The 14,101-nt window shown below is 41.1% G+C and overlaps 1 protein-coding gene across 1 annotated transcript; it reads left to right on the top strand.

Annotated features, from left to right (window-relative positions):
- Window positions 1-1,989: 1,989 nt before the first annotated feature.
- comp (cartilage oligomeric matrix protein) lies at window positions 1,990-11,505 on the top strand. Its single transcript, XM_034582168.1, has 19 exons — window positions 1,990-2,195; window positions 4,247-4,320; window positions 4,571-4,622; window positions 4,843-4,991; window positions 5,216-5,353; window positions 5,979-6,056; window positions 6,789-6,941; window positions 7,280-7,384; window positions 7,697-7,804; window positions 7,908-8,067; window positions 8,250-8,368; window positions 8,677-8,729; window positions 8,819-9,012; window positions 9,090-9,268; window positions 9,378-9,426; window positions 9,589-9,785; window positions 10,056-10,228; window positions 10,743-10,882; window positions 11,129-11,505. Exons 1-19 carry the CDS (start codon window positions 2,111-2,113, stop codon window positions 11,185-11,187), a joined length of 2,265 nt encoding a protein of 754 aa, XP_034438059.1. The 5' UTR covers window positions 1,990-2,110; the 3' UTR covers window positions 11,188-11,505.
- Window positions 11,506-14,101: the final 2,596 nt, after the last annotated feature.

A 14,101-nucleotide genomic window follows, 5' to 3' on the forward strand; every position in this document is an offset into this window, starting at 1 on the left:
CAGAAGAAATATATATATTTATACACAATAAAAACACAATAAGACATTTGAAGATATTAAAAGTGATGGTTCTCTGCAAACGACCCAGTGTGGAATAAAAGTCAAAACATAAAAGCAAGAAAAACCAACAACACAACGAAAGAATGAGGAATAATTAATAAATAAATAAAAATTCTTTGTTTGAAAAACACCAAATTGATAATCACTTATCAAAACTGTTTTAGTTCATTCATTCCTCTGATAATTGACAGTCCAAACTAATTAATTAATTGACAAATAAACAAAATGTTTTAACTCATCAGTTTGTCCACTGTTGGGAGTTGTTTTTAAAAAGCAAAGTATTAGTAAATATTGATTGTAAAGTAAATTTAAACGTATGTTGGTAAATGTACTAAGTTAAATTTGAACATTGCAGAAAAGCTGCTTAAAGGACAGAAGAGGCCTCAACCTTAAATGAAGGGATTGTAAATGACCAGTGGTTCCCTCCACATCACTGAACAAACTAGAATTGAATTATATAATATTCATTCTGTGTCTAAGGGTCCAGTTTTCCTGTACGATGACAATAATGAGGTGTCGTGTTTGTTTTTCCAGAGAGTGAGAATTTCCCTGCTCCTTTGGGCAAGGCAGCCAGCAGGCGAGGACGGAGCGAGAGTGGAGGTGGTGAGAGTTGTTCAAAGTGATCTGAAGCAAAGCCTCAACAGCCTTCACTGTGAGGAATGTAACCAACATCTGCTGCTCCCATTACTGACAAATACAAACACACACACACACACACACGTATACATTCTCTCTTTACCAACCGTGGACAATTGGACTATATGACAACGAAAAGTTAAATGAAATAAAACTTTCACTTTATTTTTTTGACAAATATCTACGTGATGAGAGTCGACTTCTTTACTAACAGTAATAAGGGTTGAAATCTAAACCTCAAACCTTCAAACTGTCCTCACACACTACGAGACATCCACTTAGTCAATGTCTCTGGATTTTTACTTTGGATGTTGGACATAAAATACTCAGAGCCTCGTAAATATTGAACCCACATCCTCAGAACTTCCAAGAACTCCCATGACATACCTTATTTATTCGCCCTGAGAAAACTGAGCTCCATTTTTTTTTTTAAACTCCTTTAAAGCTTCATGTGGGTGTTGCTGGTAAGTTCATGGAGGATTGAACCCACGACGTCAAAACGTTAAATTCACTGAGCCGCATGAAAACCAAACCACAGAGCTTCCAAACTGTCTTTAATAGGACGAGGTATTCAGCAGAAGGACAGGTCGTCTCTTTGTCTTTGAGCAAATATCCAATATCAAAATCTACACTGTGTAAAAGGTCAAAAATGCAATGTTAAACAAAATGGAAAAAATCCTGGATCCACCCCTTTGTTAGAATCCGTCCCAAAATTTTATGAGATCTTTCCTGGCTCATTTCACATCCTTCCGCCAAGTTTCAAGAAAAGCAATTTTTGCGTAATCGTGCTAACAGACAAATAAAATAATTCAAGTGTCTCTATTCGAACATCTCTGGAAGTTAAAGGACCTCATGCAAGTTTTAAGATGTCGGTTTGAACTTCCATGGATTTTGTCGTCCGGCACCTGCAGGAAATATTCAAGGACTCTCAAGGAAATTTGTTTGACAAAATATTTTACAATGTTATTTGTAAACACTGAGGTTGATCCTTTTGAGGCTCAGTGACGTCCAAAATCCAAAGTGACGATTGAAAAGGACTGGAGCGAAGGGGTCTGCATCAGGGTCTGGTTCAGGGTCTGGTTCAGGGTCTGGTCAGAAAACCAACCGACCAAAAACCCAATTTGTATTTGTAGAAAACACACAGAGACTGATGCCTCTATAATATGTGAGGGACCATGTTGTGAGCATGTTGTGCAATTCAATCCCTGTCCTTGTTTTCCTGGACTTCTCTACTAAGTGATTTGCAGGACATAGGGTTGGGGATGTGAGTCAGGGAGTAGGGGTGTGGGTGGGGGATTTGGGGCGGCGGTATAAAACCCAAGCAGGGGACAAACGACGAAAACTATGCTGGAACCAGGTTTGCACGAGGAGCACTGACACTGAGCTCGAGGACGGAGCGAGACGAGACGTGAAGATGACCAGAGGTAAAACCATCCTGTGGCTCCTGGTCCTGACCTGTGTGCTCTCCATGGGAGGACACGTCACAGAGGGACAGAGAGGTGAGACACAAAACCCTGTTCTACCTCTTATACTTGTTTTAGTAGGTCAGGACCTGTGCTGTCCCCATTTCACTACATGGCAAAAAAACATAAAAAAGACAGATGATGATGTGACAAATCACAAAAGCACATCATCAATATAGAATCTCATCTGAAAAGCTAAAACACAAACTTTGTGCTGGAGAACATTCAAATTAAAACTGATTGATCTAACTTGAAAGCTGCCGAACACGAGGACAGAAAACGTCCTTTAAACTAATCAGAATTAATTTGCTTTATTTGTTTGCAAAACAACATCATCTTATTCTTATTTCTTTATTTTTAATCGTACCTCATCACGTAGCCACGTATTTGACTTTTACTCGATCGCCGCGTGAAGGATCCCACCAACCTTTCTATTAGCAGAGTGATTTATCTGCAGCTCTGAGGAATTCATTCAGTAAACAGAGTTGCAGCTAATGAGAAGAACACATTTCCTGAGCTTCCCGCTCAGCAGCTCTCGGCCCTCGTACGGCTCCTCAGGGGGAAGGGGCAGCGTCTGAAGTGATTGAAGGAGGGATGTTGGGGTCTTTGGGTCAAATAAGTACAAGCAGTGCGATCAGACGTCTCTTCAACACTGGTTTCCAGCTTGATTTTGGAGATTTGGGAATCTGAGAAATTGTAAAACTGGTATAATTAATGTTTTTATAATGACGATGTCTCAAAAGGTAACGTGAAAACAATGTGACAATGAGAACAGAAAACTATCCCCTGAACTGGTTCATAACTTCTGCTTAGTTTTGGTGCTCAGCAGCAACCAGAAGACGGGTGAACATTTAGCAGGAGATAAATAAAAAAAAAGAGGATGAATCTTGTGACCAGAAACAAAACTCTGGTCTGTAACTGTCGGATTGAATTTCGGATTTTTTTTATCAGCCAATCACAAGACAACTAGGCCTTATGATTCAAATTCACAAGAAATTATTTCTTTATTTTTTTTAATAAAATCAAATTGTATTCATGGAGTGCCAAATCCTAACATGCATTATCTCAGGGCACTTTACATATTTAAGGTCAAGACCCTAAAAATATCACAGAAACCAAACAGTTCCCACAATAAGCAGCACTTTGGTGCCTGCGGAGAGAAAACACTCATTACCAGAGCAGAACCAGACTCAGTGCGGCCGTCTACCTCGACCGGTTGGGGTGAGCGGGGAAAAGAAGTTATTGTAGGACAGCTGAGATGCTTGAAACTTGATATTCTTCACGGAAAATCCAGATCATATGGAGAGGTGGGACTCTTAGTGCGTTACTCGTAGAAACACAAGGACGCCCACGGACTGTGGTTCCTGTAAGCATGCAGCCTGATATCTTCCAGAGAATCTTGTATCATTCTGTATCTGGAAAATCAATCAAATCATCTGTGACTCCCGTGGATGTGTGGGCTGTGGATACACATGAGGTCTGTGGTGACTCAGGAATGTCAGGTATTGGAGTTTGGTATCAGACAGGCAGTGGGTCCTCTTGTTGAGGAGGACGTGTGTTGGACACTTGGCCGTTAGAGGACGTTCACCCTTTTTGGCAAGAGCTAAAATTGAAACAACACGCAGCTGCCATTGGAAACATCATGGCAACCCCCCAAAAGTGGAGTTGAAGTGTCTCAATCACCCCCTGGTGGCTTGCTGCAGAATGGGTCATAAATCCTGCCTCCTCCATGTTAACAAATGGGACATGGACCAAATTCAAAGTGCAAATTAAATAAATTTTTCTGGAAAAAAAATTCTGTCATTTTCAGAAGTTCTTGTCACACAGGTGTTTGATCAAGTGCTCATGTTTCTATGAAGCTTGGTTTTAATTAGTTATTTGATGGTGAAACCTGATGATTGACAGCTGAGACTGACTCGCGATTGGTCAAGTGTATTGACAGGACCTTGCTTTGGCTCCATCTCCCGATCGCTCACTCACCCATCCATTTATTTCACCTATATCGCTTATTGGATGGATGGATCTCACATACACTTATTTCTGTATTGATGTCAGTCTAACCATATGTTGAATTTTTTCATATCCAGATGGAGAAATCATCAGTCAGATTAAATTGACGAACATTGCGCTGGCTGAGATTAAAGAGCTTCTGAAACAACAGGTAAACCACCTTCACTCACACAGTCAGCAGCTCCACCCTCTTTTTCAGCTGTGCTCCATGCTTCTTAGCTGCAGATACATGTGACACTGAGCTAAATGTTAAACGCACCTCTGATCATGATCAATACATAAATCAATAAATCATAAAGGTTAAAGAGCAGGGGCAGTGTGTTGGAGAAGACACTGTCAGTGCTCAGTGTGGGTGTGTATTTACTGTTTGATAATAAGTTATTGATCCTTTGTGTTTTCAGATTAAAGAGATCGTTTTCATGAAGAACACAGTGATGGAGTGTGAAGCCTGTGGTGAGTTGATCTGCCAAACACAAACTCTCATCAGTACTTATTAACTTCTGTTTCCCTAGATTCAATTTAGATAGTTAAAGACTTACAACACAAATACATGAATATTATTAGGAGAGAACACTGTATTACGTATCTGTGTTAATGGAAGTTTAATATCTTTGCATGGATTTGAGTCAATGCACCAAGACAGAAGATACTCACCTATCGTCTCTCTCCTCAGGGATGGGAGGAATGAAGCCCCGTCCCTCCTGTGTCCCCAACCCCTGCCACCCGGGGGTGACGTGCATGGAGACGCCTCAGGGTCCAAAGTGTGGACCCTGTCCTGACGGTATGGAGGGTAACGGTACCCACTGCTCGGACGTGGACGAGGTACGTCAGAGGAAATAAAACTGTATTATTTTACAACATAACACAGTATGATATGATAAGTTACATCACATTAATATACCTACAATATTCAAGATATATGAAACAATATGAGATATAATATGAGATGATCTGAAAGTGCACTTATCAGGTTAGTTAGTTAGATAGATACTCTTACAACATCCTGAGGTGTGCGTCTGTTTACTGTGTCTCTGTGTTGTATGTAGTGTACAGTGATGCCGTGCCACATGGGTGTGCGTTGCATCAACACCTCCCCGGGCTTCCGCTGTGGCTCCTGTCCTGCTGGATACACTGGGCCCCAGGTGCAGGGCGTCGGCTTCGCATACGCCACCGCCAACAAGCAGGTCAGCCACGGTGAACACACACACACACACACACACACACACACACACACACACACACACACACACACACACACACACACACAGTTCATCTTTTTTAAACTGCAAATTCCACTATCACTATTACAACAGAAGGAAACAATAACGTAACAAACAAAATATTTAATTCATTTTAACACATCACAGCCTTTTTTGTAATTTTATTTATTGTATTAGGATCTCAGGTTTATGCACATATGCTAACTGCTAATTTCAGTTGTGTGTAATAATGGCGTACTAGTACTTATTAATAGTAGTATTGCATAAAATATCAATATCAATACTAAATTAAAAAAATTATTGTTTGGTCGTGGATCAAGAAAAAGTTCAAGACTGATTATCTACTCAAGAGTCAGATACCTACAGTGATAACTACACAATGTTATCTTTTTACAATTATCAAGATGCTAAATAAAAAAAGATTTAACACCTCCTCACTCCGGTCCTGTACGTTACAGTATATTTCAAACAAAGTGCACTGGACTGCACCTTGATCCTCAACACTTCACTTTCTTTCTGCCTCCTGGTCCAGTCCTGACGTGGAAGCCTTTAACCTCAAGTTTTAACCTTCTTTCTTCCCTGTTTCAAGGTGTGCAAGGACATCAACGAGTGTGAGGGCCCCAACAACAGAGGCTGTGTGGAAAACTCAGTCTGCATGAACACACCTGTGAGTATAAACACGAGGAATCGCTGACTGTCATGTTTGAGGGAAATCTGCTGCTAATATAAAACTTCATAGCACCAACGCCCCACAGCAAGAAGCTCCCGGTTCGAATCCCAGCTTGGCCCGGACCTTTCTTTGTGGAGTTTCTCTAAGTGTCTGTGTGGGTTTTCTCCGAGTACTCCGGCTTCCTTCCACAGTACAAAGACATGCTGATTGGTGTTAGGTTAATTGATGACTCTAAATTGTCCGTAGGTGTGAATGTGAGTGTGGATTTTTAGCTGCTTTCAGACATGCACTGAATTTCCAGACATTCTCCGGAGGGGCTGCACAACAGTAGGAGATTCTCCGCAGGATTCATCGCGAGCAAGTGGGCTTAGGTGACGTTTAAAAGAAACGATAAAAAAAATAACCAAAAAGATTACAAATATCTGGGACACCCATAATTTGGTGATAAATGCAGTGTGTCGATGTGCTGTAAACAAAAACACATGATCTGCAGCAGAAATAATACGTTACATCCTGCCTCTGCCTGCTGCTCCACCCCTCACCTTCACTCTACAGAGATTTCTGTGTTGTTGTGAAAAGACCCGGTCTTGACACCCGAGTCTGATTGGACAATGACAGTACAATCACAAAGCAGAGTCCCATCAGAAGGCAGTTTGTCCTATTGGCTGAAAGGGTGGGAACTTCAATGACACTGATGCTCATGGACTCAGTACATTTATGTATCATCAGGGCTCGTTCAGGTGCGGCCCCTGTAAGACGGGCTACATTGGCGATCAGCGACGTGGCTGCAAGCCTGAAAGAGCCTGTGGGAACGGCCAGCCCAACCCCTGCCACGCCAGCGCCGAGTGCATCGTTCATCGAGAGGGAAAGATCGAGTGTCAGGTGAACAAATTCAACCTTTAGTTGAGTTTAGTTTAGTTGAACTTTTGCTCTGAGCGAACCATCTTCGCTCAGAGCAAAAGTTCACATTTTTACATTTTCACTTTATTACATATTGTCAGGTAGAGTATTAAATGTATAACAGTAGCAGCTGAGCTCATATGAAGCTGAAAACCATTTTTGAGGCAACTCTTTGAAATATAACTTTCAGCACTTGTGCCAGATCTTGTAAAACCACAGGCCTGTTTGAAGACTTAAGCCCATCTGACGATGTTTGCAGTGCACAACAGGGCCAAAGAAAACAGTCTGCACAGTTCATAAAACCTTTTCCATCCTCGCAGTGCGGAGTTGGATGGGCTGGTAACGGCTACCTCTGTGGCTCTGACATTGACATTGATGGTATCCCCGATGAGAAACTGGAGTGTCCTGAGAAGAACTGTAACAAGGTAAACCTCCTCTATGTCCAAGATACAAAAACAGACTGTGTTAGTCATCTGCAGAGTATAACGTATGCACATGTTGTATGTAGATGTAGATACACTGTATGTAAGTGGACTTTAGTCGACTCTTTGTCGGACACTGATAATGATCCTTAAGTTCTCTTAAAGTAAAAGTTTGAAGTGTACTAGAAACAACACTTATACCAACATGGGGTGCTAAAATGAAAAACTGAGTCTAACTTCTTTCTTTAATCTACTTTTCTTAACTTTTTTGTACCTGATTCTTCTTGAATTAACAGTGAGCAAATTTCTCCACAGGATAATTGTCTCACTGTTCCCAACTCTGGTCAAGATGATGCAGACAGTGACGGAATGGGAGACGCCTGCGACGAGGACGCAGATGGAGACGGGATCCTCAACATGCAGGTTCATGCATAAAAAAATGAGATGAAAATTAATCAGGTTTAAAAGAGATGCAAATGAGAAGGATTCAACATCACCTGCAGAGACTAAAAGACCTTTGTTGCAGGATAACTGTGTGTTGGTGCCCAACGTGGATCAGAGGAACATCGATGAGGACGACTTCGGCGACGCCTGCGACAACTGCCGTGCTGTGAAAAACAACGACCAAAAAGACACAGATGTGGACAAATTTGGTGACGAGTGCGATGAAGATATTGATGGCGATGGTGAGTGAGCCATACAACATCATGACGTTATTTGAGTCTTTTGGTCATTATTGAAAATCCAGAATTCTGATGTTGGAATAGGCTTTTTTTCCTTCACTGATATTATATATATTACATATGTAAAACTACAGTAAAACAAACCAGGCTGGAGTTTGAATATTCACTAATCATTTTAATTTCAGGAATCCTCAATTACCAGGATAACTGCAAACGGGTTCCCAACGCCGACCAGAAAGATCGAGATGGAGACAAAGTGGGAGACGCCTGCGACAGTTGTCCTTATGTTCCCAACCCCGACCAGGTCAGACGTCTCTTGTTTCTGGAAACAAAGCAACAACAAAACACCACAACATTTTATCAGCATGTTGTTTACCTTTAGTTTGCAGGTTTCAAAACCACGTGTCTTTGGACTGTTTGGCTTTCCATACTTTTTCACTTTTGGTTGCATATACCTCTCTCATATTGACAAACTAAACTTAATAGTGTACGTGTCCAAACATCGTAACAGTAATTTAAACACAAAATTTCCCTGGAAGAATGTTTCATTCCACGGAGCGGTAACATCTGAGAGAAAAACTTAAATTCCTGTTTTTGCATGTTAATCAACAGATGGACGCGGATAACGACTTGATCGGAGACCCCTGCGACACCAACAAGGACAGGTATCGTGTGGGCTAATCAGTCGCATCACAGATATTTATCTGGATAACGAGGAAATAAAAATAACCAAACCAAACTTTCCTCGATCCAGTGATGGTGACGGCCACCAGGACTCTCGGGACAACTGCCCAGCTGTCATCAACAGCTCTCAGCTCGACACGGACAAAGACGGAAAGGGAGACGAGTGCGACGACGATGACGACAACGACGGCATCCCTGACCTGCTGCCACCCGGTCCTGATAACTGCCGCCTGATCCCGAACCCTCTGCAGGAGGACTCTGATGGTGGGTTCCTCTCCTGACACATTAACCGAGAAATTCTAATCCATTCTAAAACTCTTTTATTGCAATTATCTTCTCAGGCAATGGTGTGGGTAACGTATGTGAAAGGGATTTCGACAACGACACCATTGTCGACTCCATCGATGTTTGTCCAGAAAATGCTGAGGTCACCCTCACAGACTTCAGAGAGTACCAGACCGTCGTTTTAGATCCAGAGGGAGATGCACAGATCGACCCCAACTGGGTGGTGCTGAACCAGGTGGAGTAGTTGGTTTTTCATTTTCTGTTGTTGTATTTCAATTTTGTGTCCCATAATATGTCTTCATCTGAGTAAATCCCTATTAAACCCATGTTTATTGTTTGTGCAGGGACGAGAGATCGTCCAGACGATGAACAGCGATCCTGGGTTGGCTGTTGGTAAGTGCATTGTATCGTCTATTTAAAAGAATAGATTTTTCTATTTGGAAAATTATAGCTTTTGGGCTGTGAAACAATCTTTCTATGAAAAGTATCGACTCTCCAGTAGCTGTTGGTCCATCAAGATCCGTAGTTACACGTGTGCAAACATTTTTCTCCCAGGTTACACTGCTTTCAGCGGTGTGGACTTTGAAGGGACATTTCATGTAAATACAGTCACAGACGACGACTACGCAGGATTTATCTTCGGCTACCAGGACAGCTCCAGTTTCTACGTGGTGATGTGGAAGCAAGTGGAGCAGATCTATTGGCAGGCGAACCCGTTCAGAGCTGTGGCCGAACCCGGCATCCAACTGAAGGTAAAACCCTTATTTAATTATTCCTTGAGACTGATTTACTCTACCAGTATTTCTCAGAGTCAGAGGCTCTACAGTAAGACATCATATCTTTGTTTGGGTTAGAGGCCTGTTAGCCGAGGGTTTTGTATCTTAACTTATCGCATGTGTGTTTAAAGTTGACAATAATCCATGTTTCCTAAAGATTTGAACAATAATGATCTGCTGTGATCAAAGAGTCAAGGAATCACTTTATCCAGAGACTCACACTGTCATTTGTGCTTTTAAAAAAAGGCAGTGAAGTCAAACACGGGTCCAGGAGAGAACCTGAGGAACGCCCTGTGGCACACCGGTGACACCAGCGACCAGGTCAAACTCCTGTGGAAGGATGCTCGTAACGTCGGCTGGAAGGACAAGACTTCGTACCGCTGGTTCCTCCAACACCGGCCCGCTGACGGCTACATCAGGTACTGACGTTTAGGGAAATGTGCTTTTATAGTTTGGTCCGTAGACTGTATTTAAGATGGACGACATGATGGCTCCCCAAAATGAAGCCAAAGGATCTAAATTCCCCCTGGTGGCTGACTGATGTGTAGGCCGCTGCCTCCTCCACGTTAACAGACAGGACCTGGTCCCAGCTAAGAAATCAAAGGACTCAACACAGAATTGTTCTTTGAGATGGTTTACATAATTTTAGGTAGTTTTTAATCACACAGATTTCCGTTCAAGTGCTCGTTTTTCTGCTAAGTTTGGCTTATTCTTCATTTCTGTATAGTTGGAGAAAGTGGACATGTCGACGTCGTCCATATTTATACAGTCTATGGTTTGGTCCCTGACATGTTAAGCTTAGCTTAGCACAAAGACAAACTGCTAAGTGCTAGCAAAGAGAAAAAGAAACATATCGAAGCTGTTTCTAGATTTGTCTTGTTTACGGACACAATAACGTAAAAGTCTGTATTCTTCACTGTGTGATGTTTTCAGAGTTCGTTTCTACGAGGGTCCTCAGATGGTGGCAGACACGGGCGTCATCATCGACACCACGATGAGAGGAGGCCGACTCGGAGTCTTCTGTTTCTCGCAGGAGAACATCATCTGGGCCAACCTGCGTTATCGCTGCAACGGTGAGTCCAGCGTCACAGACGATCGACTGCGGCCAGTCAACCTTCAATTGTTACAAATCCATTTGCAAATAGTCAAATATGAACTAAAAGTGTAAAATTATAATTGCACGTTTTACTCGCTTGCCAAATACAAATAAACAATACAGGTGTGAATGCAGCCGTAGATGTTCCAGTAATGTTCCAGCTCCATATTCCTGTCGGCTGCTCGGACACTAAATTAACTTTCATGTGGTCATTTTGTTTCAGATACTCTTCCCGAGGACTTTGACACCTACAGAGCTCAGCAGGTCCATCTGGTGGGCTGATGGGACAGGGGGACATGACCCGGGAATTCAGGGAACTCTCCACTGCACAACTGAGTCCAAGAAAGAAAACCGACGAACAAAAGTCAGAGGAATGTGTCTGAAGGGAGATGAAAAGACTCGTGTTGGAGGAGAAGAAACTCTGCGGCTGTAAAAACTCCTCAGAGGGAACTAGCGATATAAAATTAAATGTTCAACAGAAATTCATCGTTTTTTCTATAGAGATGTGTGTAAAATAACGTTGCAACTAAATATCATTAACTATATTTTTACAACTGTCATTGTATTCTTCCAAACAAATAAAAGTGGATTTTAGTAAATTATGTGCAGTATCTGAATTTTAACTTCTTTTACCCTCCATCATGGAAGTGGTGTTTACGTTGGCAGGATTAAGCAAAAACTACTCAGCTGACTTCCATAGAATTTTGTGGAGGGGCGGGACATGAATCAAGTAAGAACCCATTAAATGTTGGTGTGGATTTGTTTTTTAGTGTCTTTAACATTGCGAGATGTTTTTCAACATTTTTGTTGATTAGACTTTTAACTAGATGAGAATAATTCATCCATCTTGATAAGAAACAAATCTGGCATGTTTAGAGGACTGATATATATGGGTGTTTGGGAAATGAGTGAGTTATGAATAAATGTAGGGTCTTGGTGAAAGTATGTGCTCTACTGGTGCTAGTGTTGGCAGCACTGGTGATTGTTTATATTCAAATATACAGATTTTGATCAATAATCATAGAATATTAGCATTAAAATCAATTGTGAAATAATCAATTTGAGAGGTAGCTTTAAAATGCAAACATGTCAAATGCTTTAAGTGTGGGAAAAATAACCGATATGGATGAAATCATAATGAAAAAAATAACATCTTTGAGTATTAGCAAGTGCAAGAACAGTTAAGTGTAGTATAGTAAGCGCTCCATAAATGAAGTAATATATATTATTTAACATATATTCATTCCTATCCTCTATAAACAAGGGAAAAAATGTGACTTTAACAGACGTGACCTTTTTTTTTCAAACTCAACAGCTTTTAGTGGAAATCAACATTCTGCACATTTCACAAGCATGCACATATCCAAAATAATCTGTTAAATTTTGCATTTGGAAATACAGATTACAAAATAGAAACGATAGCAAAGACAATATACAACAGGATCGAAACATCATGCATGTCCACAGCAACACGCTGCTGCCATGTTGTCAGATGACATTTTGTTTTTAAATTGATATTATTCTGCAAATCAAGACGTGTGCAGAGAAAAATCTGTTTTTCCACATTCAATTTAATTGACATTTTTCTTTCCTCTTATAAACAAATGGTCACATAAGGAGAATCACGGCAACAAATAAAGAACTACAGATCTTTTTACTACGACTTACAGGACAACAGTGATTATAATGCTATTCTCACTATAAGCTTGAAGTGGAACTTAAACTGTGTTTTTTTTTTTCATAACCTTTTACATGTTTCTATGAATTGTGGTTAGAAAACCCAGGTTATTAAAGGGACACGTTATTCAGACCTAAAGCTCTCAGGGAAAAAGCAGAAAAACGACTGAGCAGCAACTCTAAGCTTTTGTTTTCGGGACCGAGGAAACACAGGACGCCTGTTTGAGCTTCACTCATCTGCGTTTTCAGATTTAGAATCAAGGCTTTTTAACACAACGGAAACATGGGCTGTGCTAGAAAGAGAAGTGGAGTCTCAACCTAAAAGAAGCAAGTGAGTGAAATGTCAATGATTTACGAGACGTGGAAGATGATTTGAGCTGATCCGTCCTTCTCGTGTTTGAAAGATTGACCTCCAGTTTTAGTTCGTTGGCCAGAATTTATTTTTAACAATTCAGTGTTTAGTTTCAGACTCACTAGATTTAGTGACACTAATGCAAAGTGTTAAGATGAAAAGTCAAAGTCTACATGTGAGAAGTAAAGATGTAACAAAGGTTGTATTTCTTTTACCCTAAAAAACGATCTTTTTTATTTTTACTGTTTGTCTGCAGGATTCTGCAAAAAACTACTTAACGATTTCAATGACATTTTGTGGAGTGGGAAACAACCCAGGGAAGAATCCATAACATTTAGTTGCAGACTTCAGGAATCCAGGTTATTTTAGTTTTTTTCGTCAAGATTGCACAATTTTACGTATTCTCAGAGAATAATTCATGGATCTTGATGAAATAAAACCTGAATTTAATTGGTTTTCCCTATAAGACTGTGGGGCCTGGGCGGAGGTTTGTGCTCCACTGAGTGACATTCTAGCTCCAACTTTAATCAAAGTCGTATTAGCTGCTTAAATCCAACTCTTAACCTTTGCTGTTCCCTCTGTGTGACGAGTGAAATGTCCTGGTCTCATATGTCATCACTTGGTGATGACAACTTGGTGACCTTCACACATCTTGCAGCTCACCGTGCTTTATCCACCATGTTTCTAGCAGCTGTACACATCTGGTAGATCACGGTGTTCTGCAGGAGAACTGCACATGTTTGACTTTTGACAGGAATCACACATTCGTCATGTCACCTGCGTTTTAGGGTCTGGATAATTTCAGGAGGTGAGACTGCGGAGGCAGCACTGTTGCGTTGTTAGTGGCAGCGTGAGTGTCGAGTCTTTTTGAGGCTGAAACTAACCACTGCACTCGGGTCGTTTTAATGTCACCGTTTGTACGTGACTCACTCAGATGTGTGTGTGTGTGGGGGGGGGGGAAATGACCACCAGAGAAATACATTCGGAGCGCCGTTCCTTCCCAACACGAGCGCGCAAGCTGCACTGGAGTAAGCCCTTTCTAGTGTTGCATCTCCTAAAATCTTCACAGATTAAAGAACAAAAAATAAAATAAAATAATTAACAAGATAAGCCAAAATATAGTTTACAAAGGAAAATAGAGAATTCATCTTTTCTTTGACATGAAAA

Source organism: Hippoglossus hippoglossus, chromosome 4 (genome assembly GCF_009819705.1).
Source record: "Hippoglossus hippoglossus isolate fHipHip1 chromosome 4, fHipHip1.pri, whole genome shotgun sequence".
Taxonomy (NCBI): domain Eukaryota; kingdom Metazoa; phylum Chordata; class Actinopteri; order Pleuronectiformes; family Pleuronectidae; genus Hippoglossus; species Hippoglossus hippoglossus.